Genomic DNA, 25691 nt, shown 5'->3' on the forward strand with positions numbered 1-25691 from the left:
ACGAGGAATGTAAAACATATTCTACCTTATTTCTAGGAGGTTTTATATATCGCATAATCCTTATTCGATACATCGTAAAATAGCTCAATCGCTAGAGCATCCCGTATAAAATAAGTCGGCTATGCATACGTTGAGATTCAACGATATGAAACTCTTTTTCGTTTTTCTTTGAACATCGACAGGACCGACGGCTCTCTCTCTCTCTCTCCCTCTCTCTCTCTCTGTCGATAATAACATTAAATTACAAGAAATCAAGAGTAGATTGCAACGCATTCGAGAACGCTTCCTAATCCTCTTGGAACGAGCATCCGAAAGAACGTTGAAGAGGTCGCGAGACGGATCCTTCGAGAACCAACATAATCGAATCGGTACGACGAAAATAAGCATTCCGAATGCTGCCTACATTCGATATATTGACCTAGCTGATTTCTATTGAGAAACGCGCAGGATTTAGAGTGAAAACTCCGGAATGCTATTGTAAATAAGCAAATGCGGAACAAGTATTATCGGAAAAACGGCGAGAGAGCGGCTGATTAATTGCGTTTGCATAGCCGCTTTAAGATTGATGTGGAATAAAACTACATCATTAGTAACTATTAGAATTCCAAAAGATTGGCATATTTTTAAAACGTCGGAACGAGAAATCTCTACTTAGGCGCGACTGAAAGCAATTAGCAATAATAAATCGTAGCGATGAAAAATGGATATTTGCGAGAACAAAAGCGAAAAAGCAAATTTTTTTTAATACTTGTTATCACTACATGTTTGATAATCTGAGACAAGCGTTTCTCGTTCCATCGTGCGAGAACGCTCTCGACGCTATCATATTCCGTTACCCCCGTATCGTTGCAGTATCATTCCCTCGCTAGCTCGATTCGCGATTTGCCAGAACATAAGTAGGCTACATGCGAGCACCGCAAGTATAGCAGCGAGTCTGCGCCCGACATCCACGGGAAATCACTCTCAAAGGTATAACGTAGCAATCCTGGATTCGCGCGGTCGATAACTGCGAGCGATATGGCGGCTCAATTACAGCGGCTGCGAACTTTCGCCCCAAGACGACATTTCATAGCAACTTACGAGCGTATCGAGGGTAAGAGCCAGCGCTGTAGCGAGAGAGAATTCGTATCGCTTGCAGCATAGCGCGATGTAGGAAATGGGGATGTGGGAGAAGGTAACGATAACGGGGACGAGGAAGCAGGAAGATCGAGGAAGAGCTCTCCTTAAGACGAAGTCGTAAGTCGAGACGCATAGGCACATGCGTGTAGCCCTTCTATTTGTGCAATCCTATTAAACATTCGTTGTCGTGTATTCCAGAGTTAGGAATAAGTAACGCCGTTACACCGTTACACACAGTTACTTTTTTTGGTAACGGACTGGCAACGACACACGTAATTTTTTTCTTTTTGTAACTCGTCTTGAAAATAGTTTTAAGATATAAAAAATCACAGAACCGTATTAGTATATAAGAACAAATTTTATGAATGTTTTGATACCGCGCGCTCTCGCCGCTGCGTTTTTTCGTTTTTAAATTTTTAAATACGAAATTAAGAGTACAAAAGAGCATAACTTTGGCTGTATTTATAAATTGAATAAAAACTACAATTTTTTTTTTGCATTTTGAGCATTATAAAACCTTTCTCTTTAAATTTTTTGTGATCTTGCGATTTAAAATATAACATTTTATTCCTTTTATTAATATTTTAACAAAAAATATTTATACAAAAATAAATTTTTTAGTCTGTGTGATTTCGTTTTAGCATTAAAAAAATAACGGAAAAAGTAACAAGTCGTTACTTTTTAAGTAACGGTAATAGTACCGAGTTACTTTTGAGAATCAAAAACTAAAAACCGTAACTAGTTACTTTTTTTACTCGGTAACGAGTAACATTAATTAGCTACTTTTTAAAAAGTAACTTTTCCATCCCTGCTGTATAATCATTATAAAGAAGTATAATAATCTCGCGAGATGCAGTAAACACCGGCGAGTTAAACGAGTGCACGGATTGCGTCTTACCTCCTAGAATGTCGCAAGGGGAAGGAGAACAATGAAGACAAGTATAAACGTTCCGCCGCCACGAGCAATGCTCGCGGGTGTGTAAAGTAATTTAAGGAGCGATCAAGCTGTCGCCGGCAATGCGGCTTACATTCAGCACGCGGCCCACGTTACGACCAACGCGGGAGAGGAGATAACCAGACGAAGATCGTATACATATTTCCTTGCGAATAAATCGACGGTACCGAGGGTAATAAGCCTCTCCCTTGCGCGAGGTGGGATTCACGCGGGGTATCTATTGGGTCGCGATCGCTGAGTACGCATAAAACTGTGTAAGTATCTGAAAAGTCGTATCGCTCAAGTAACTCCGACAAATGTGAATATCAAATCCGCGATCAAAAACGTCTGTATGTCGGATAGTCGAGAAGGAAAAAGAAGAGACGCGGATTGCGGAATTAAAACTGTGCGATTAAATCGACGATAACAATAGCAACATCGACGAAGATCTATCCCGAGTGTTTAACTATAGCTCCTGGCGTCAAGCATTGTACGAGATAGCTACGCGAACACTTTTACAATTTATATTATAGCCTTGTAACACGGGCCTTGCCTCACGAACCATGCGATTTCTCTTTCCGCAAGATTTACTGCTAAAGTTGTTGCTACTCTGCCATAAAATATTTAATTAGTTGTCTTAATGCCACTTATTTCTTGGCGCGCTACTTGCCGCTTATTTCTCTCGTCTCGCCGAACTTTCGTGAGTCGTGAGATACAACGAGACCGAAATATACGTGCTAAAAACGTGCATAAACGTGCTAAAAAGGAATAATTAATATTTCTTTAGTCACATTAATATCCATATATATATACATTATGGTAAAACTCCTGTTTAGTGAGAGGTGCTTGTCTATCACACATATTATAAAGATCATCCCTTTGAGCAACCTTTAAAAAGTTTTAACCGTCACTCATTGTTTATTAAAGAGTTGAACAAAATAATGAGTGACACTCTAACAAAAAAGTTTAAAAATATAACAGTTATTCTCATAAATGACTAATGTGTATATGAACATAGTACATATATAAGCGAAGAAGGGGGATCCGCTCCTCCCTTGCACCCTCACTCTAAAAAAAACCTAACTCAAATCGAACCTATATATTACGGTGACAGTATACCTTTTTAGCGACTTTTATAAAAAAAAGTTATTTCTCTTAACATAAAATGGTTCCATGGGTTTGCAAATCGTGCAATAATAAACTTCGTTATAAAAAATTTGTAAGTATATTTTTGGGCGGGATAAAAGTAGAGATGTGCGATTCTGCAATACATCGCTAAAGCACCGTGATTTTTTTTTCTTGAATCGTAATGCGATATGTAATCAGATTTTTAATCGCAAAATCGCACGGGATATAAAATCGCGCCTGCGATTTAAAATCGCAAACACAGTTCAAAATTGCACTTCTCTCTCTCTAATAAAGTATTTATTTATTAAATATTTATATAAGAAAAAATGGTAAAACAAAATGATTTAAATTTTATAAATATACGTTTGGTTCCTATTAATAAATGCGCTTATTTTTAACACTAGACATGGTTTAACCAATCTGTTTAAAATTTGCTCCTCTTTATTAATTCGTAAAACTTTTATTATAATTTTTGTATTGTTAGCGCATATTTGAACCGCGTTATTTTATAATCGCGAATACTATATTAAATTTCGCCCGTTACATTATATAATTTTAAATTTTATAATTTAAAACAATTAAAATGTATAATAAAATTTTCAAAAATCGTAAAATTTAAAATTACATAATATAACGGGGGAAATAATGGTGTTTGCGATGTAAAATGACACGTGATTCAAAATTACGAACAATTTAAAATATAAGATAAAAATTGAAATGCGATATAGATCGCATTCACTGCGATTCTTAAAGGAAGATCGCAATCGCGATACACAATTTTAAAAATCGCACATCTCTAGGTGAGGGGCGAAGCCCCTAGAAATATACTTACAATTTTTTTATAACTTCTTAAAGGTTATTCAGAAGGTAACATCTATGTATAATATATGTGAAGGACAAGATCATTGGAGATGCCTCCCCTAAACAAGAGTTTGACTAATATTACTAATACATGTCGCTACATTTTTATTATTAACGTCACAGATTTTTTACATTCGTAAGACTTTTACTCCACGTTGACCGCAGCTGCAATCTAACGCTTCAGTTAATTAAATAATTGATTAATTCTCTTGACATTTATCAATTTCGGAGAATATATAATTTCCCGTCGCATTATACATCGAGAATATATCATTACCGATAACGTCGCGATACAATTACTTATATAATCGTCCGGAACGTTAAAGTGCAAATATTGCCGCAAGGCATGCCACGACGTGTCTCGTGAAATATGAACGGCGTATATATCGATATTTTGAACGTGGCTGCGCTGTGTTGCAGAATGAGAAATAATCACCCAGAATAACGTTTTGCGTTATATCAAAGGTAAGGCGATGATTAGAATGAAATCGGCGCAGTGCATGGGCAACCGTGAGAATGCCGTCGCAACGCTGATTGGAATTTAGTATAGAACGATAGAACTCTCTAGTAACGTGTTCCCCGCTTCTCCAATTAAGCTACCCGGATGTAAATCGGGTTAAGGGAATCCTATAGCGCGCGTCGTCGACGCGATTCATTCGTTGAGGGAACACGAACGGCAATTCATTCTTGAGGAAGCCGTTAATGTTAGCGAAGATGATAGCGAAGAGGAAAACACGAATTACGTTGCACGTAAATGTAAAATCGTAAAAACGGGAAATCAGTCGCGCGTGTCGTTAAATGAATTCGTCCGTTTCAATCCGGCGTATCGATTACGAAGATTGGACGCGACAAAAATTGGGCGTCACGAAGATTAAGCTCGTCGGGATTAGGCAGACGTAAGACGCGACTCCTGGAGGAGCGGTAGACGCACCGCCCGCCCGAATAAAAACTCATCAAAGTTCGCGCCAGCCAGCAAACTGATGCCATTAGAAGTAATTTATCATTTAAAAGTGGCCTCTTCTTGCCGCCTCACGCTCAGCAAGCTGCGACATATATGCGGTATTAACTTTCTTATGACGGGATTCTCTTGACCCGTTTTCACCTTACGTGGCGCACAAGCGTGGCATCCCGCGCATGCAAGTTGGCTAAGGCGCCCGTCATGCACGTACGTACGTAACGACCATATTATAATATATGGCATTTATCTGACACCTCATCTCCCCGCGCGAAATAACCCATACGTATATATGTATAATTCCCTCCTAATTATACGCAAATACAGTCACAGTTATGTTACGGTAGCGTTATAATGTTCGCGGAAAGAAATAATTGGTCCTTTAAAAATTTATCGCTCAATTTAACGATATTCGTTTAGCCGACTACTGTTACTTATTCGTCGATGCATCCACTCTATCAGGCGTATAAAGAAACAATTCCGCAACGTTATGCGCAATGAATAAATTCAATCTGTTCGCGATACCGTCGGTATTATACGCTCTGTTCCCACCGAAACGAATGGCTCTCACAAATCTCGTTTATTAATGCATATAGGAAAGTGTTTCTTCTCTAATGTGGAGACGGCCGCAAGCGTGAAAATGCAAATCACGAGATATTATACGGGATATCTCGTCTTAGTTTCCGCGCTAAAATGTTTCCACGAGAAAGAGGAATGTAATGAAAATCGGGGATGAGCGATAAAACCGCGGGTATGCTGAGGCGCGAACTTATTTCAACAGATGCCACATTGTAAAATCGCGATTGCATCGCCTTTTATACCCCATTAATTGCCAAAGGGCGAATATTTCACACTGTTATTAGTAATATAATATAAATAAATCGTCATTATACGCCGTAAGGCAAGATGTGGCGAATTAAATTGGCTTAACCAATTTGCCAATTTTTACTCCGCGTGTAATTTATTCCAAAGTACGTGAATATAATATATGAATTATCGGAATTTAATTAATTATGCATCGGAATTATACTTGACATACATTTGGAATTATATTTAATTGTATGGATATTGGAATTACATTTAATAGAATTTTTTATAACTTGATAACTGTTAACGACAAACTGTTTACTGTTAACCGTTTACTATTTGCATCTAAAATTAGGATGCGTATAAATGGCGTAATAACCTATCACATTTTAAATCTATGATGAATGCAATTAACACGAAACACATGTGCAGTTCTCATCGAATCTATGCGCTGACGAATAATCGCTCGGCGGATAAAATTAAAACGTGTCGAAGTGCTGCCTTAAATCGAGTGCAAATTAAAAGCATTGAAATGATCAGGAAGCGGTCCCCCGAGCTCGTTACACGCACGCACGATAATTACATGCGATTACACCTCTAACGCGCCACGTTGAAGTATGCGGCGTTATCGGAAAATATGTAAATCAGCGTTATCGATTCACGCCGGGGGAAACACAAACGCGCTAATAAACTGCGCGTACAGGCATTGATAATAATTATCGATCGATTGCTATTGATGTATACTTACTTCTTTATGCGGCGGCACGATGTGTCGCTCCGCTCACGAATTTGTCTCGATCCCGCTTCACGAATTTCCGTCTCTCACTTTTTCCCTTCGCTCTATTTTTGCCCCGCTTTATCGCCACGTTACTCCGTTCGTTTCTCTTCATGCAACCTCACTGATACCGGCTCTGTCAAAAATCATCAGCTCTCCCCCGTATTGACGCACTTTCCACCGCGCGAAGAGAAGAATCTCGCGGTTAGAGGCTAACACGACCGTTCTTCCCAACCCTCATTCTCCTTCATCGCCGCTTAAAACGGTTAAATCATACGATTATCTACTTTCTCCGGAATCGCACCTTACGATTCACCCGCGCGAAACGCTGCCATCACCGTGAAACAGAATCTATTCCGCGGCAAGCGCCATAGCATTTCGGCAATATTGCTTCAAGTATAGTAATGGTCATCCACGGTCGATCAGAGAACGCGTATTCGGATTCTCCGCGATACATCTGCGAGTTGGGGCGCTACATGCAGGGGAGTATCGCTCGACCGGGAGTAATTCGCGTGGAATCACAGTTCGCGATGTGTCGAAACAATTCCCGCGCACCGCCGCGACCTGCAATTTCGCGAACGTGCACATCAGTCGCTTGGAACGGAGCGGGAATTTCTTGACGCGCAATCGTCCGTCCGGCGCTGAATTTATCGGACAAAAATTGTTACATTCTTATTCGAAAAGTTATTGCGGAAGAAAACAATTCATTTTTGTGTGTTTCATGCCTTGCGCCATTATTTGAAGTAAAAGAGAAGACTGCAATCGTGTACACACGTTTTAGTGTACACAAAAAGATAACGGTCGATGGACCGGAGATAACAAACAGAGAGGAAATTTCCCCATTTCTTCCCGTTACGTAAGTTGTAGTCCTCCGCTCACGTTCTAAACGGCCCGGAGCACGTTAAGTGTTTCTGAGAGAGCTGCAGCATTGACTGTCGTTTACAATATTAACGCTCTGCAAACATAAAGCTCTAAGGTAACTATTATCTGACCTAACTTGAATCGGATCAAGTTGAATTAAATATTGTAAAAATGCTCGAATATCGTCGGGTCGTCAATCAACTGAAAAATCCTCGATAAATGTATATATTTCTTTATCGGTATTTAATAATCGCGATTTAACTAACAGATCAGCTCCGATTGCTCCTCGTAAAAAAAATCACAGGTCTCGGCGAAAGTCATAAAAAAAAATCTATCGCCGTCTGGGGTAGAAAAATTCTGCGTTCGTAATGTCAATTCCATCGCACAATCGATGGCGCGAATCACGTCATGAAGCTCATACGACCTCTTTTTCCCTCGCGCGTAATTTCGTGTGCATTTTTTCGTTTTACTTTTTTTTCCATCTATCTCCTCTCTTTGTCCTTCGGGCTGGATCAGGTAATGCCTCGAAGGGCGGGACCGGACGTGCCCTACTTTTACCAGTGACCGGCGTATATAGTTTTTAATCCGAAACTAACAACGTGACACGATGCGGTAAGATTTAGCGTGCGCGATGTCACACGCTAAAAAAGAAAACTCGCATGTTTGTCACCATAGAAATTTCAATCGTGATTTTGACCGATCGTCTTTTTACTCGTTCGTTCTCACGTTGTATAAATCTTTTCGCGATAAGTCCACATTAATAATTTCATCCAATTTTGCCATTCATATCGTGCATGATGAATGTGACGCGCTATCGCACGTCAGATTTTACATAAAATATAAAATTCCATCAAACATTTCCAAGATTTGATCGAAGTATTAAACTCGTTGAAATTATGTGGGAACGACGTGAAGAAATTCTTTAACTATTTCATGCCTTTCTACATCATTTTCCTTAAAACTTGCTAACCCGTGCCATAATCGTTACGTTCGCGTATGAACGAAAATAAAAAATGGGAAAGCGATATTCGGCCTACTGTGTGTCTTTCGATTTCTACGATCACTCCACGAATCGCAGCAGCCGATATACGCGAAAGAGCAATTAGCGTCCGAGATCGCGTGCGAATTCACGCGCGGTTTATCTTTCCCTCTCTCTCTCTCTCTCTCTCTCTCTTTCTTTCTTTCTCCCTCGCGCACGATCACATGTCGCCGACAGACTCCGAAGTCCGAAGCACTAAAATTTCACGGTACTCGTTCATCGAGGATTCACCCGAGTCAGTCCGAGTGCACCGCTTTTCAAATTTTTCGCCCGGCTCTCCGTGGTACGGCGTATGACGCGAGTCACTTCACCAGTGTCGCCTCAAGTTCGTCACCAAAATAATGTTTATCTGCGCGATGACGCGTTTATTTACCGTCGACACGACGCGTAAAAAAAAATACGCGGGGATGCAACCGGCAACGCGACCGGCAACGCGGAGCGGCTCGTATATGAAAAGAAAAAAGAAAAGGAAGTTACGGCATATCGATGCGCGCGCGAAAAAAAAAAGCACGTCCACTTTCGCCCGCTCGAATTCTTATGAATCTTTCCGTGGGAATGCTCCGCTCTCGGCCGCTGCTCGTTAGGGCTTCGCCAATGGACTGCCAGGCGCCGCGGCAAAAGCTACGGCGCAACACGCCGACGCATCTACCCCTTTCGCAACCCCCTATATACGCGGCCTGACTCCCCGCTTTGCGGCAGCCACCGATGCCGACCCACACCGACGAGTTTTCCACTCGTTCTTCACGCGTGAGAGCCCGTGCTTGCTTTCACGACTTCGTAAAACACGGACGCCGACACGGGGCGATGCCCCATCGCGGATGTACCACGCGGTTTTCACGATCGTTTCCGTGCAATGGCTATCACGCGTGTCATTAGATATCGCGTTAATTCTCCCCGCTGAATGCAGGGAGATTGCATAATAGATCGCGATTAGATTCATAATAGGCAGCAATTACGACGCCTGTGGAGAAACGGCCTGTCGATTATTGGTGTTTGGACTGTTATTGCAACGAACGGTTAAGAAAATGTTAAACCGTCCGATGTATAACGAATGGAAATATTTATTGTCGCGTATTGTTATACTATACCCCGAACTCGTCTGCTCATAACTTTCTTTTTTTATTTTTCCTATCATATTAACATGGAATATCATGTTACGTGAATCAATTGAAAGCGGACCAAGGATCGTTTGTCACTTTTTGCGAGTTGCGTGGGTAAAATATTTAGCGAGGTATAACCATTTGTAAAAAGCGAAAGAGCAATATCAAGCACGGTGCTTTGAAGACCGCCGAAATTAAATGCCCGACAAAGTGTACTGACACTCGATGGTCTATCGCTCTATGGATATGACGCATTTTGATTCGTATGCTGCAAACTGTACTGGCACGTCACGCTCTCAGGGTATGACAGGTAATGTTGCAGCTCGAAAGAGGATAAATTTGATTTAAACCCGTTTCATATTTTCGCCCCTCCGGGTATTCAAATGTATCAAATACTTTTGTGCCAATCGAAACATCCGCGTGATCGTAGGTCGGTGGAACTCGTAATTTGCATAATTATGCAATAACCGTGATGTCATCAGGCGCCCTTCATCCCGCCACATCGGTAGCAGATTCCAGCGGGCCGGCGAACAAATGAACGACGCGTATCGGGATATAAAATTCAGCGCGCCAAAATTATTCGGCGGCGCGGCGCAATCTGCAGTTTCTCTAATTCTAATATATTTCTCTATTCCCGAGACAAATCTGTTCTTAAATGTGATTTTTACATCCTAAAAGCGAAGGCAATTCCTCAATGATAGAAAATGATGTAATTTTGCCGAATTTACATTTGACAATCGGCGTATAACGATACATATATTTCCATAGAGATTTCTGATGTCGATCCGTGCAATTGTATCGCCAACTTTACTACAACTGCGTTTTCCTTTTTTCACGCGTATACCGCGAGGATTTATAAAACATAACGAAATCAATGACACATTTGCCCAAGATAGATACCAGACTGATTGATGACCGGCATCGATCAATAAGTCTTCCGTTCTCGCGAGCTACGTTAACTTTATATTAAATACTTCATCATTTTTCCGCGGAGACACGTCGTACGCTTCACCGATTTACCGTCGATTTCCCGATCGAATAACAAGTTGTAGATTTTTTTTCTTATTTGACACGAATTTTCACGTTCCGCGATTCGCTTCCCATTTTTGCGCTAAAGTATTTATTATGTAATATTTGTACGCGCCTGCTTGTAAAACCATTTAATGTAAAGTACACAATGAATACACGCGAAGAGAAACGCGCGCGTGATCGACGCCAAAAAATAAAATTTTAGGTCGTTACATGCGCGCACAAAAGTTTAACATTTGCATCAATTCGCCATTTCCCATTTTGGAAAACGATACGATAAATCGAATGCAAATGTTAATGGATTAGGCCATGAGCGTATACATATGTCGGAACGTCGAGCACGCTCTCGAAATGAAGTTCTACTTGATTTTGTAAGTACAATACAATAATGGCGCGCGGCTACCATTTTACATATGCCAATTGTCCCTCCAAAATATATATACCGATCCTGTGCACGCGCGCGCGCGCGTATACTTCTGTACATCGCTATATTATCGGACAGTGCTGTCGGCAATCGCCCATCAACATATCGTTACCTGTCTGTCGATAATCATCCCCGTATGTGCTGCGCGCGCGGTCGCTCGTATCCGGACTTCCGTAATAATTGCATAATGTGCTAATAGCGCTCGTAAAATGATTACGCGTCGTATGAAATGATTACACTCCCCGGTACAACGGCAATTGCGATATCGGACCCGAGGGCGCTTGGACGATCCCGTCCGGCCCCGCAAGCACGCACGCATGGCACGTTACAAAAATCGCGCGTTAATACAGATAATTTATATATAATGCGATAAAGTGCGCCGCTCATGCATCGAACTCATATCACGGATAAAGTTTATTTCATTATGAAGTTTTATTTTAAAAGAGTGTCGTTATTTCAAGCGCGAATAACTTCTGGCCGCGCGCGCTATTTTCATATGGCCAGCGCTCAGACAACTGCAATTTTATCAACATATTACGTCTCCCCCTCGACTATGCTGAACTATTCTGAACACGTAGTGGTGAAAGCACGAATCAGGATGCCTCGCGAATCATCGGAAGATGTAATGAACTGCAGGTGTGAGAAAACGTGACAGAGCGGCAAGCTGCAACAGCGTATCCGCCGGCGATATGATAGAATCGCTTTTACGTAATTTTGCTGGTAGAAATGAGAAATATTCATGAGACTCGAGCTAAATAAGAAACTCAGGTTGTATTTGGAATAGTGACGGCATAATGCAGAGAGAGAGAGAGAGAGAGAGAGAGAGAGAGAGAGAGAGAGAGAGAGAGAGTAAAAATTATCTCGGAACTTTTTTCAATCACTGCGCCTCATCTTTCTGCTCGTGTCTCGCTGCTACGTTTCTTGTATACACAGCTGCGAAATGTAGTGCGGACACTTGGATCTCCCGCGTTATTACAAGGCTTTTTGGAGGAGTAATAAAGTATAGCGCGACAGCCACAGCGGGAAGAAGCGCGGTTGGGGAAGACGAGAAGCGCGGAATGGTCGCACGCTGGACTCCAACGGGGGGGAAACGTAGCCTGTTTAATTAGCGAGCAAATTAAATGCCGGGACAGCCACATCCTATACATGGGCCCGCGGCAATTAGAGGTATTATAAATTAATTATAACACCGTGACGCAGTCAGTTTTGTAGGATTCAATCTCGGAATGGGCTTGGCACCGGCGAGCGAAATGAACGCCAAACTTATCTCATTGCCGACCGCTTACGATGCGTTTTGTTATTTCATTTTGGACGTTAGAGACGTATCTTCAATTACACGTTGAATCGAGCGGTATAAAATTGGCTTGGCAGTACATACGGAGAAGAGGTCCAAATCGAGGTTCTAAAAAAAGAAAAATGTAAAAAACAAAATCGGCAGACGATAGTTGAAGGTTCCTTTTCCATAGCAATTAAGAAACTTTCGAAATACCAGACTTATCTGATTATCGTTCTATAAGACTTGAATTGCGGAAAATAACTCGTTATATTACATCATAATATCGTGACGATTACATCGTCGCTCTTTGAATCCCGCCCTGCAATCCCGAGAACAGCTTTTCCTTGTAATCGGTTAAGCGCGATTTGTAGCCTTAACGGGGCGCACGATCGGGGGTCGACTACGTAAATGGCGTAGAACGGGGGAGTGTAACGTCTAAGATTCCCCCGGGGAGTGTCACGAATTGCCAAGCGCGGAGCTTAGAAGTCTCGGGCAGAATAGAAACCGATTAAGCGAAACAACCGACTGACAGCACCTGTTGATACTTCGCCTAGCTCGTGGCGAAGGTACCAGACTAACAGATACGCGCGGCCGGGCATCCGTGTAGATGTAAGTTCTCCAACGTGTGTACACTTGTTTGCGCACCCGTGGTTGATGGTCCGGTGTCCTCGCGGTTCCGCAAGGCGAAGGTGCCGCCTTGGACGGAAACGAGAATCGGTACAGAGGGTATCGACTCGAGGATCGACGCGTCGGCGACTGAGAGATCTAATTTTGGGCAAACCCGCGCTAAATTGAATCGAGCCAAGACCCTGTTAATATTCGAGTTACGAGCGCTATTACCCTTTGTTCGTGATTCAGCACGTTACGCTCTTATTGCCCGCGTTTAAACACGCATCGCACAGCACGCATCCGTAAACTGTTTACGAACGGTCGGATGTAAGTATACGGCCGTCTTCCGACCCTTTCTCCGGCTAGAGAGTCGCGCGCCCTTTCCTTACGCGTTACCTTTATCTTTACACGAGTCTTGAACAACAGACGCGTTTGATGCCAGGGAGCGTTATTTTTTTATCAAAGGCCGAAAACAGTTTCTTCCTTGTCAAAAATATCGGAGAATCAACAGTGAAGTTACATGCAAAGAAGAATAAGCTTAATGGGTTTCGAGTTTCGCGATGTTGGCAAATAAATAATAAAATCTTCCTCCTATTTGTGTAATCCTATACATTTTCAAACAGGTCTCGTCTCGATGGAATCTTAACTTGATGCTTACTCACAGAGACATTCAGTGTTCAAAACTTGAGACTTCAAGATCCCTCTGTGCATCGCGATCGTCGAGCTAATTAATTTCGCATAAAGCAATTCACGGTGAATTAATTCAAGCAATTATAGAAGCTGCGATCAGAGATAACCGAAAATTTTCGTTCTCTCTTTAGGGAATTGGAGCGGAGGAAATTAGCTCGATCGAGCTACTTGAGCGTATCGCGTATTCGTGCATGTGCGAATCTTTCGACGTGCAACGTTCTATCCATAATAACGTAACGTCATAAACAACAACGCGCGATCACGTATATAACAGGCAATACTGTTGAACCTTGTCGAAACGGAATTTCGCCGAACTTGACTCACTAATTACGTGAGCTAAATGCAGTTCACTTTTGAAATCCCCTTTCCCACACGGGATATTTTTCTCGATAGATTACGGAACCCAGTAATATCAATGTTTCATTAATTAAAATATTATATATATATTCTTCATAAAAGATATTCTCCCGATATCAATGTTACATGAATATCCATTATGATACAGAATTCAGTTTACAAGAATAAAAATTTTTATTATAATTTTAATATATTTTTACACGCTTTTCTATATGTGTATATATCGTATATATGTATGTACAAGAAAAAGATTTGCGAGAAAACTTTATGTTCTGAATCTGACTTTTCCTTTAGCTCTACGGCCAATCAGTCTAATCCCGATTAACACGAGTTTTACGTAAGTTAATTTTATACAAGTATATTGGAGCCTGAAAGACCTCTTATCGGTCTTTTGATTAAATAATTAATTAAAGAGAGGAGAGACCGTCCGATCAACCTGTTTTATAACACTGTTTTTGACGTTAGTTGGCTGAATAAAGCACTAGCTGTGAAAACTGGGAGATAAGAGAGATTCGAAAGCAGCACGATGCTTTCTGTAAACAGGCTTTGCGCGAATGTCGTAAAAATTCGATAGCCAGAACGAAATCCTATTTTCGCGCTACTTTCTTTTCCCTCAAGTACCGGAAGTCGAACGTTCTATTTCTACAAATATTTCTGGTATTATCAATTGTGTAGTCGCGCGTTTGCGTGGATAAAACTAGATCCGGACGAAGCGAACGAGCACGGATGAACAGCTTGCTTCAGTGAATGCGAACAAATGGCATTCAATCGTTCGCATAATTGCCAAAATCAATATAGAACCTTTCGATTGGTTGGCTCAGTGGAAAAAATCTAAGCATCGATTGTTATGAATGGTTATGATTAATCGCAATGTAATCAAATGCGAACATCGCGGATTCGCACTCCGTTCACTTGATCTGGACCCAGTCGTATAAAGCGTAAAGCGACAATCGATTTTACTTCGTATAATAAATATAGAAAACTCACGCATTACTCATCCTAGGTGTATCAAATGATAATCGATTACAATTAGAATTATGATTATGATTATCTCAAACGAACATGATTACTTCATGATAATTACAAAAATTGTTTGATAGTCAGGCTGCGTTTCGATGTTCACCAGCCAGTACTGAAAATCTATAGTTTACGTCACGTATACTATAGATTTTCAGCACGGCAGTGAATATCGAAACGTAGCCTTATAGGCGTCAATTATAAAAGACATTGCCAAAATGCATTCGTTATTGTAGAAAAATGTTTTAATCGAGCAATTTCTTTACGTGAAAATTATTTCATTATTCTATCATCATTAAATTATCATGATCATATTATAAATTATTAAATTACCATAATTGTTATAAATTCATCTCTCCCATCGTGTCATTAAAATTGATTAAAATATTTTCACTAATCCATCTTATCCAAATAAAATCTTGATAAAATCAAGACTAATAATTATTAAGATTATAGAAAAAATTGATAAAATAACTAAAGAAATAAATCGTTCAATAAATTTTTCATTTGTTATAAATACACGAGAATTATTTGGAAAATTCCCTAACTTTTGAAATAGCGCACCAACGCTGTAAGTTGTGTGGGAGTCTCTTTTTTTATTATAAAAAATATAAAGGCCTGATTTCTCTTTAAGCATTACATAGTAATGCACAAACAACAATGTATTTACGTGATCGTACTATCATAATCTCTCTCTCTCTCTCTCTCTCTCTCTCTCTCTCTCTATATATATATATATATATATATATATATATATATGTAGATTTAGTTCTAATTTTATTTTAATTGTTGCTCTCCGTTAAGAGCCTATCCAGACAAACTTGCATAGGTGCATGACCATGTATAAGAGAATGGTTTGGTCCATATACCGTGCATAAAGAAATGAATCAATCTATTTCCTTATGCATATGCTCATGCACTTGCGCAAGTTTGTCGGGATAGACCCTAACGCCTTACAATACGGCTGAAACACAGAGCCCTTTAAGTATATAAGCCAAATACCCTAATGGTTGGAAAGCACCATAGGGGCTAAAATTGATTGTCAACGCTGAAAACCTATATATAGTATACGTTACGTGTATTGTAGATTCCCAGCACACTGGCAGTGAATTTTGAAACACGGCTTTAGTGAGACGCAGCTTGTGTGCTACGCTCCAGCGGCAAGATCTGCAAACCTCGCACAGTGAAATCTATACCAGTTACTTCCGGTTAGTCATTTTGTGTTTTATTGGATGTTGCGAACTGAACATGTGCTCCGCGCGCGATTTTTCTGTTGATTGAAACGATTGATTTTCACGAGCAACAAATTTATGTGAAGTGCATTAAAAGGCCATCGTTTTGGAGCAGCGCATGCCGAATGAAGGGGCGGTACTCCGAAGGCGATAAGGCTGAATAGCTCTTAGGTGAGTCGGAAGGTGAGACTTCTTATTTGAAAAGTTCGGACGCATTTCCCGGACAGACCTCGTATATATAATTACTCGCGAAATCAATAAATTAATGCGAAAGATGAAGAATTTTTAAATCGCTTCGTAAAACACGCTCAATCAATAATCCCGATTGCGCTCTTAATTAATCGCAAGTGAAATGGCGCACGCGCCGAGTCGAAAAAACGAACGTAACTTACCGATCGCCATATCCGCCATTTCCGCCAGTTTTAATCCGACCGCATCTGACGTGAATCGTGATGCTTCGACGGCCACCGTGAATCATTTATCAAACACAATGCTCGCTCGATGGTCGCGAACGCCGATATTGTAGATAAAATGCGCGAGAACGGCGAGTCGGCGAGATAAACGCGTTAAACACGGCCGGCCGAACGCGCGGCATTCATTAAGTATGAATTGAAACTTCCGTCGTCCCTTCGACGTTCGAAACGTCACGTCGCGTCGCGACACGAACGCGGCACAAAACGTGACGATAATTCTTTCACCGGCGTGCTTACGTTACTTCTTTTTAAATCAGCGATTTTTCGACAGATGTAATGTACGTACTTGATTATCGCGACGAGGCGACGCGCGTATCCCTCCGACGATCTGCCACTCGCGAAGGTCGTGACGAATGTGACGAGTGACGACATTACTGTCGTGTCGCGGATCTTCGCGCGTAGTGCGTGCTGAACGTAGCGCCGAGTCGTCTATCGATGACCTCGATCGATTTGATCCTCCAGATTTCACGCCGCTGATCTCCACGCGTACTGAACGTAGATCCGAGTCTTAATTTCAAAAGTTTCGCGCATCTCATTTATGCGCCACGATTCGAATCGTATATATTCCACTATTTACCTTCGTCGGTACGCGGTATCTTATTTCACAATTTACCAGCGTTCTTATTCATTACATATTGAAAATTAAATTGGAAATTATCGGAGACAGTAATACGGCGCGATAATTTAATCATTCGTCATATCCTGACAATGTATCTGTAAATATAAAAAGGGTGCACGTGTGTATGTATATGTACACAATTCAAAAGTTTTTTTTTATTAAAATCTTTATTTTTTTGTGTTTCGTAGCGTTCTCCTAAACAATAATTAACGTAACTTAACGTGAAATTGTGGTGTAAGAGAGAAGAGAGAGAGAGAGAGAGAGAGAGAGAGAGGAGGAAAGAGAGAAAGTATAATGCTCGATATATTAGAATTATGGAAACTTTCACTCAAATCAGTAATGGTACGATATACAAGTGGAGCAGATTTAAGATACGTAGAGTACTCTTAAGATTATAGATATTGACAATAAGACGACGCGACCGATTAACAAAAATTAATCGATCTCTCAGTTGACCAATGAGTTAATTACGCAAATAGGTACGCAGACAGAGTAGAGACATAAGTTAACTTATGGGTTTAGACTCGGGGATCGTCATCGCGTCTACGTCGAGAAAAGAACGACACCCAAGACAACGTTTGCGGAAAAAGTGGAGAGGACGATTTGCGACAAGAACTAAAAATAAAGAAAATTCTAATCGCGATTTCTCTCGACGCGTACGACACACACATACACACACTGCTTCAATCCGGAAGTCTATACCCTCGTCAGAAAATGTTATAATATGAGAGTTAAGTTATATCATATACTTAACACGATACACAAAGTCGTTACATCCCGAGTATCAAATGGATACGATCAAATACCACGGTTCAAGCGAAACGCAGATTATTACTTGTCGTTCTGTCTTGATAAGAATGCGGATCTGTAACCAGGTACACGTGGATGTAATAATTTCCATAAATATGCTTGTATCATGTTTTTACAGTCGCTTCAGTTCACTTATTTGTGTTCCGCGTGAACCGGGTGCTCTCCCTTTAAACAAAAAGAAATAATTTGTCATTACATTAATCAATTATTCGCATTTACTTAACACATAGTAAACATATCCACGTCATTAGCGAAACGTGAAAAGTTGGAAACAAATGAGTTGGGGTTTGGAAGAGACTTTAGACGACTATTTTTGCCACAAATACATCTCGGAATGGGATATGTATATCCACCTTCCCAATTGGCACTTAATGCCTTCGTACGAAAATCTCAAGAATCACAATTTCATAATTCATGTTTCCATATTCACAAGTACGTAGAAAGTCCCCCATTCGACGCGGATAAATTGTTCGAGTATCTTTTATTCTCATGCTCGCGAATCTCCAACCATCGCGTGAAAGACACACTTTACACATGTAACGTGGAAGAAAAGTATGTTCAAGTTCTACTTTTATTCAGTCTTCAAATAGAAAGATTACCCTCGAATACATAACAAAAATTTGACAACTACATTACCGCACACAATCTAAAGATTTGAGAAATGCATCCCGGAGTCATGTAATAACCGACTAATTCAAAACTTCCACTTGTCCTTTAGGCTCACATTCTCTCGTCAAAAATGTTTAGTCCGGAACGAACCCCGAGTACGTTCCGCGCGGAATTATTATCTTATCTTAGTACGCACCTCTCGTCAATCGTAGTTATCTCGTTTATTAAATGTAATTAATTCGAACTAATCGCGTGCGACATGTCAACCTTACATCGAGACTCTGAGATTTCTGAAATCGTCACGAATATTCGGCGAGGGCCGAATGTCGTGTTAAAAAAACGAAGAGTCTTAACGATATTTGTAGCAAAAATACACATGTCACGTTGCTCCCCGCGATCATACGCAATTATTACATTAAAAAAAAAAAATAATAAAACTTAACAGACGACACGAAGTTTTGGCAAAGAACATAACGTTTAACGACGTCGAACAACCAGTACTCAGTGTCAAACGGGTGGCGGCTGTACAAATCGTGGGTACCCGTTGACAACGAGCTCGATGATCGCACACCTATACTTAAAAATCTATTTATTTATATGACGATACTGCTCATATGACGATTTTCTCACAAACGAGTTTAACTGTACCGCGAACGAAACCTAGTGACCCACGCTACTCGATCCAGTTATACCGATAATCATGTGTACCGATACATCGTACATGCGTTATTGCCAATAACATATGTACTGCTCCATCTCCATACGATTAATAGGCGTCCAGGTATATTCATTCATTCTAACGAAAGCAAACACGATAATTACGCAGACACGTTACCCTAACATAATATTATAAAAAAAGTAATACGTCTGAAATAAAAATCCCTGAAGTATAACAGTTATATGGGCCGTCATAATTGGTTGTTTTGATTGACGATATTTACAACGAAAATGACAGATTTCCTCGACTCTTATGAAAATAATATGACTACTCTTAATCGATATATAATCATAAATGTTCACGTTTGACGTGTTTGCAAATGAACATGATGGTCGCAGAAACTGCGCGTTCGAAATTACGTAGGAAGATGAAGCATAAGGAACAGAATGCGTATGTATATATGTGTATGTGGTATATGCATGTATGGCTGCGTTCGAAAACTTCACTCGGGTGCACACCAGCGTCGTTCTGTCCTCGTTCAACTTTTAGTAAATAACAAAAATAGAATGACGCGGTGTGCACCCGAGTAAAGTTTTCGAACGCAGCCTATGAATCCAGGACGTGTGTATCTATGTATGTATGTACGAAACAAACTGCATTATAAATGCTTAGAAGTGCGATACAAATCTGAAGATTATCAATTAACGTAATTTTTCAATTTCGGCAACTCAACTTCAATGCCGTGTTAGAAATATTCACCGATAACAGATATGCAATTTTTATGAAAAAGGGATATACCTTTACAGGTATAATTGATAGCAAAAATTAGATTCACTAAAGTTATAAACATTACTATATTGTTACATTTAATTCTAATGGACAAATTCGCTTTAGAAGTGCGTACGTAACACTTTGGCCATTTATCGCTTACACGAACAATAGTCGATTGTTACCGAGTGCGTGTAAATCGCTTGAAAAAATTACCTCTCGCGATTACTAGAACTCTTAACATTTGCATGAAACTCACGCAGTTCTTCGAAAACAAATTTGCACGTAAGAATTAATTCCATATGAATAAATGTTTAGCTCGCGCATCTCTTGTTAAAAAAATTATATCTTGCATATACAATATATGATTTTACATCTTATAGATTGTGTCATAGAGAAAATAATGGAGAATAGATTTTAGAATGGACTTGTAGATGAAACACACAACCAAAACTTTTAAGCTTCTACTGCATTTATGCCCTCCGATAAAGACTCTAAAGAGTATTTGCATTATATACATCTATACAATTCTTATATTCGATTGAATATTACACACAACGGGATATATATGTATATTATTTAACGCTATAAGCCGTTTGTCTCGATAATATTGCAAAGAAAAAAGACCAACATAAACTTTTGTAATATTTACTATTTTAAAAACGAAAATATGCTACTACAGCATCTATATATTCGCATCTGACTCTCACTCTTACGTTCTATGCAAAAAGATAAACATCCATATTAATTATTGCATCGTATACAATACAAACATTGTAAGATCTACGTTTCATCTAATCCAATAACGCTACGAAATATACTATTCGCCGAATGTAAAAAAATATCGCTTCTCGTGTCAAAAATCTGACTTGATTAATATTGATATAGACAAAATTAGTTTTACAAAACATACTTAATTGCAAGTCTGAAAAGCTTGCAGAGACTTTTGTAACTTCTATGATCGTACTCTCCAGAGCCTCCCGATAATAAAACTATACTTTTATATTCTATTTAGCCATTTTTTTTCTTTGCGCATAATTTTTTTTTTTTTTTTAGAAATGTTTTGGTTGTGTGTACTCACGTAATTTTTGGATAGCATTTACGAGATGCCTGGCAAAGGATTTCAAGAATAGAAGTGATATACATTTTTCTTCGAGAGATGCATTTTCACTACCATTATTTTTACTTGTTTACGGCATATACAGCAAAGAAATATAGCCTCGTCATTGAAATGCACAGAACATAATTTATAGAAAATAAGGAAAGTGATAAAATAATAAAAGGAAAAATTTTAAAATTTGTCCAGTCATATATTGATCTAAAACGTCGACCATAATCTCTTCCCGTGAAAGAGACAGGAAGCACGATTGCGCAATTTTTCAGAATAGTTACACTGTTTCGCACGTACAACATATGTACCTTCAAGGAGTACATAAAATTACTATACCACAATGTAGTAATAACTGGGATTCTCGAAACATATAAGAATCAATTTCAAGCGAAATGATACCTTACATTTATCGATACAATTCGCGATCTAACTACTAATGACCGAAAAAAATATGGATACATAACCAAGGTGTACGGCAGCCTTTTTAGCCATCAAAGGAATTATATGTTAGATTAATTCAGTATCTTAAGTTACCTATAGTTACTGCTGTGTTTGTGTATCAAATCATTATCATAACAATTACTTGTTGGGCACACACCGAATTAAAGTCTCAGCTGTAAGCATGTATCATATCTTCGGTATTTTTCCGCAATCCGGTCTTCATTAGCCATCCTCTTTTGGAGGTGTGAACCAACCTGTCGAAATATTTTTTGAACGATGTAACAATTAACGAATTAACATAGTATAAAACAAGCAAATTCTCACCATTCTTTTCATGTATTTGTACAAGAGACTTGAATGACTGTTGGGCACGTGCCAAACTGTATTGACCTTGTCCACCACACACTTTGCCAGCGCCACCTGATCCTTGGAACTGTATACGCGCTTTCCCCTTCACTAACGTCGCTGAAATCTGCATTATAACAGCTTCTACCGTGTACGCCGAACTCCATCCCTGTTTTGTGAGTAGTTCCATGCAAATGGCACCTCCCACGAGAACGTATCCACCAGATATGATAGGATGTACGACTCTTACAAATGGAGGTTCGAATGGGTAAGTTTCCTACGATAATAAAAATTTAGAATAAAATATCTGAAAGAAAATTTAGATAAAATTGCTAATAATTGCAAATTAATAGATACATCTTATTCAAAGCTAAAATCTTAAGTTTAATTATATACAAGTAAGTTACCTTGAAAAGCATATTGAGAAGAATACTGTCTTTGCCCTCTTTCTCTTTCAAAAGAATGAGATCGCTATGAAGTGGTGAATCAGGATCTACACACATCAATCTGATATTCCATTCATATAAACTGTCATTTACTAGTTCTATGCTATACATTCCTGAAAAAAAATCAAATACATGTAGGATATTTCAAAATTCTTTTGACAAGTTTCTGAAGTAAATTTTTTTAACTCATAATAAACAAAAAAGTTCATATAAACTCATATAAACTAAACCGAAAGTTCATAGAATAAAAATTGTCATTGAAATATTAGATTCGACAACAAAATTTTAAACTGACAATATCTGACTAATATCAAGGGTGCGATCCACTTGGTGCTCCAAACGCTCTTGGAAACATTTCATCCTTGTTGTTTATCAAATGTTAAACAAAAAAAAATAATGCTCTGAAGCATTTGAAGCATCTAGTGAATCGCACAAGTCATAATTCACAAAATATGTTCCGATTAAATACAAACAGTGACATATCAGATCATAAACTGCCATATTCTTTCAAAAGTCCAATAGAAATTTCACAACAAATAATTTCACAAGAATTAAAAATATATGGACAAAGCATCTAATTCATTTTTAATTGTAACTAGATATATAAAGAACTCAAAATTGTCTATAGTCAATCAGGTAGAGGATATTTCTCGTGAACTGTCTCATGTGACGTGATGTATAGTTCAAACTGTATATTATATATATGATGCACGTATAATAATCAATAAAATTTGGCCTGATTGTAGTCACAAACTTTAACATACCCTTTTTAAAGCTGTCACTTCGGTATATATCACGCAGCTCCTTCATGAGTCTGTCAGTAGCTTGTACACTTCCACAAACAGATCCTTTTAAATAATCTTGTCTCTGATTCTGTCTCAACCTTTCCAATGTCGCGAGGTGTTCCAAGTCCATTTCTTCGCTCTGTATCATTAAAGATTGAGATCAATTAGGCAAAGATTAACAACAGCGGTAACTAAAGCAATAGTAAAAATCAATTGTGTAACTTTCTCTGTTTTTACCTTATTCTTAGAATTAGCGTCTCCTTCGTCCATATCCAGATGAAGGTCTTCTTCAGTCTCGCTCTCTTCATCCTCGTCGATATCGTCTAGGTCCTCGGCGTCCATCCTCTGCGCCACAGCTTCGTTCGATCCTCCTAAACGTAAGGGATCCAAGGCGGTTCTCAGCCTTTCGACGTCCGGCGGCTCCGGTAACGAGTGTAGTCTGCATAACTCCTTCAGCAGGATACCAACTTGGTTGATTACATGGTTGTCGCGGCCGGTCGTGTTACTTAAAATTTGTACAGCGTTCGTAACACTAGTCTCCTCGGATTCGGCGAACCAGACGGGCGGCGTTGAAGGATAGGTTTCCTACGTGAACACCATTAATATATTGATGCAGCATTATGGATGGGACGAATAAAAATCAATTCATATACCTTAACGCGCGCGGGACAACATAAGCGGTTCAATTGCACCGAGACCGTATTGTAAGGATTGTAGAAACCCCCGGGAGAGAGTGTTGTAAAACGAAAGATAACAAACTTTCAACACAGAGAACCGTACCTCTCGCCATACACGACACGCAAGCGCGCACGTTGTATGTATGTACATTTAAACACGCACGCAAGAAAAACACCGAAAAAAAAAATAAAACTCGCACACACCGACATCTGTCGCGTAATCGGCCAATGATGCTGAAATACCCACGATGTAATCGTACGACAGGCAAATACTTATACGCGCGTTGCAAAAGGATCGCGCTCGATTGCGACGTTCGTTACTCGTGCTAACATCGCGGACACGCATGTATGTATGTACACATCAGACAGAAAACGCGGCACCGTTGCGCCTCGACGTTGCGAGAAAGAGAGGAAAAAAAAGACCGCGCCGTCGATTGAATTGCGTTTCCTAAACGCGGAACGTCACGAGGCGCGAGATCTTCTTGTCCCCCGGGTTCTCTTCTCTCCTCTACCTTTGTCTCTGACATCTGACATGCGGTGTAAGGCAAAAAAAAAAAACAATGCCCGCGAGATCCCGGAACATTGGATACTCCCCGCGCGAGGGGACGGGCATCGAGTCTCGTTCGATCCGCGCCGTTAATCCGCCGACGGAGTCCTCGCGGAGGAGAATGGAGCGAGGGAAAAAAAATCGATCGCACGGCGTGGCGAGACGATCGAGAACGGGAGACGTGAGGGATATCAGGTAATCGAGCGATCTCGGCGGCGAGGATCCCGTTCCGCGGCACCACCAAACAAACGTCGGAGTGTCGTCGTCTCCTTTGTCCGTCCGTCCGGCCGGCCCGAAACGGGGATGAACGGATGAACGAGACGAGGACCGAAGCGGCGAAACGAAACGAACGTGTACCGTATATACGGTATATACTCAACGCACTCCACTCGTTCACTCACAGAAGATAGATGCTTAACGATCGTTCCAAGAGCGGCACAATCGGCGATACCCCCTCACCCCCCCGCCCCATCCTTTGCCATGTTACGCGCGCGCGTGTGTTGCTGCACTTACTGTGATATTGGCGTGTATTTCGTACTTCTTCCCATTTTTACCGACGAATCTGCAGCTGAGCTCGTCCACGCTCGCAGACATTATCTGAAACCTCTCATGGCTCTTGGGGAAGACGGATTCGAGCGTTTTGATTTCCTGCTTGAGGGTGTTCAGACAAGCCATTTGCGGTGCGACGTACGGGCGGAGCGGCGCGTATACGGCGTACGGCGGGCACAGTCGGCGGCTTTTTACCCCGTCCGAACGAGACACGGACGAAATAACCGTGGTGACAGAGACAAGATGATTCCGATGACTACCCGAACAAAATGGCGACCGCGATCAGCCGCCTCGGCCGCACTCGTGCGGGCTCGTTGCACTTCGCCGCCGACGCGGCGCCATCTCGCCGACGTCGGTCGAAACGTTCTCAGGGTGACGTGCTTCCGGCGCGGGTGCAGCTGTGGTTACAGGTTACGGGCCATTGCGCGCGCGCGCGTGACGGGTTTAAAATGGGTTTTAAAAGCCCCCCCCTTCCGCCCCCCGAGCTGTAAAGGCCTTCACACACGAATCGACGGAAGACGTAAGACGTAAATCGTAAGGAAATCCACCAATCAGAGTCGACTATTCCCCTCTTTAAGAGGGAAGAAGAGGGGAATTCCGTCGATTCGTGTGTCCAGGCCTTAATGCCCGTATCACACTA

General features: G+C 40.6%; 2 protein-coding genes across 9 annotated transcripts in view; both read right to left on the reverse strand.

Moving 5' to 3' along the window:
* LOC143905942 (zwei Ig domain protein zig-8) overlaps window positions 1-17421 on the reverse strand; it is a 128092-nt gene extending 110671 nt beyond the window's left edge. The window contains exons 1-2 of one of the 7 annotated variants that reach the window (XM_077421622.1): window positions 8711-9083; window positions 6553-6835 (exon numbers count right to left, since the gene is read on the reverse strand). The gene's annotated coding sequence lies outside the window, so the exon portion shown is untranslated. The other 6 variants (XM_077421621.1, XM_077421619.1, XM_077421620.1 and 3 more) reach the window with 6 other exon arrangements.
* A 188-nt stretch (window positions 17422-17609) lies between these two features.
* Window positions 17610-25343, reverse strand: LOC143905941 (ubiquitin-conjugating enzyme E2 Q2). Of its 2 annotated transcripts, XR_013259384.1 has the most exons (7): window positions 25016-25343; window positions 23516-23863; window positions 23258-23417; window positions 22455-22606; window positions 22027-22324; window positions 21860-21956; window positions 17610-18280 (listed from the first exon to the last, which is right to left on the reverse strand). XR_013259384.1 is itself a non-coding variant. In XM_077421617.1 (6 exons), exons 1-6 carry the CDS (start codon window positions 25175-25177, stop codon window positions 21925-21927), a joined length of 1152 nt encoding a protein of 383 aa, XP_077277743.1. In that variant the 5' UTR covers window positions 25178-25342; the 3' UTR covers window positions 17610-21924. The 2 variants fall into 2 exon arrangements, 1 of the variants encoding a protein (XP_077277743.1); XM_077421617.1 differs by having other exon boundaries at window positions 17610-21956; window positions 25016-25342.
* Window positions 25344-25691: the final 348 nt, after the last annotated feature.

This window comes from Temnothorax americanus, unplaced genomic scaffold (assembly GCF_048541705.1).
Source record: "Temnothorax americanus isolate GAGA-0224 unplaced genomic scaffold, ASM4854170v1 Scaffold7, whole genome shotgun sequence".
NCBI classification, from domain to species: domain Eukaryota; kingdom Metazoa; phylum Arthropoda; class Insecta; order Hymenoptera; family Formicidae; genus Temnothorax; species Temnothorax americanus.

Coding starts and splice junctions, on each gene's coding strand:
- LOC143905941 (XM_077421617.1), bottom strand. CDS start 25,177: ATGGCTTGTCTGAACACCCTCAAGCAGGAAATCAAAACGCTCGAATCC. Junction 23,418..23,515: donor ACGCTAATTCTAAGAATAAG/GTAAAAACAGAG, acceptor TTAATGATACAG/AGCGAAGAAATGGACTTGGA. Junction 22,607..23,257: donor AAGTGACAGCTTTAAAAAGG/GTATGTTAAAGT, acceptor ATTTTTTTTCAG/GAATGTATAGCATAGAACTA.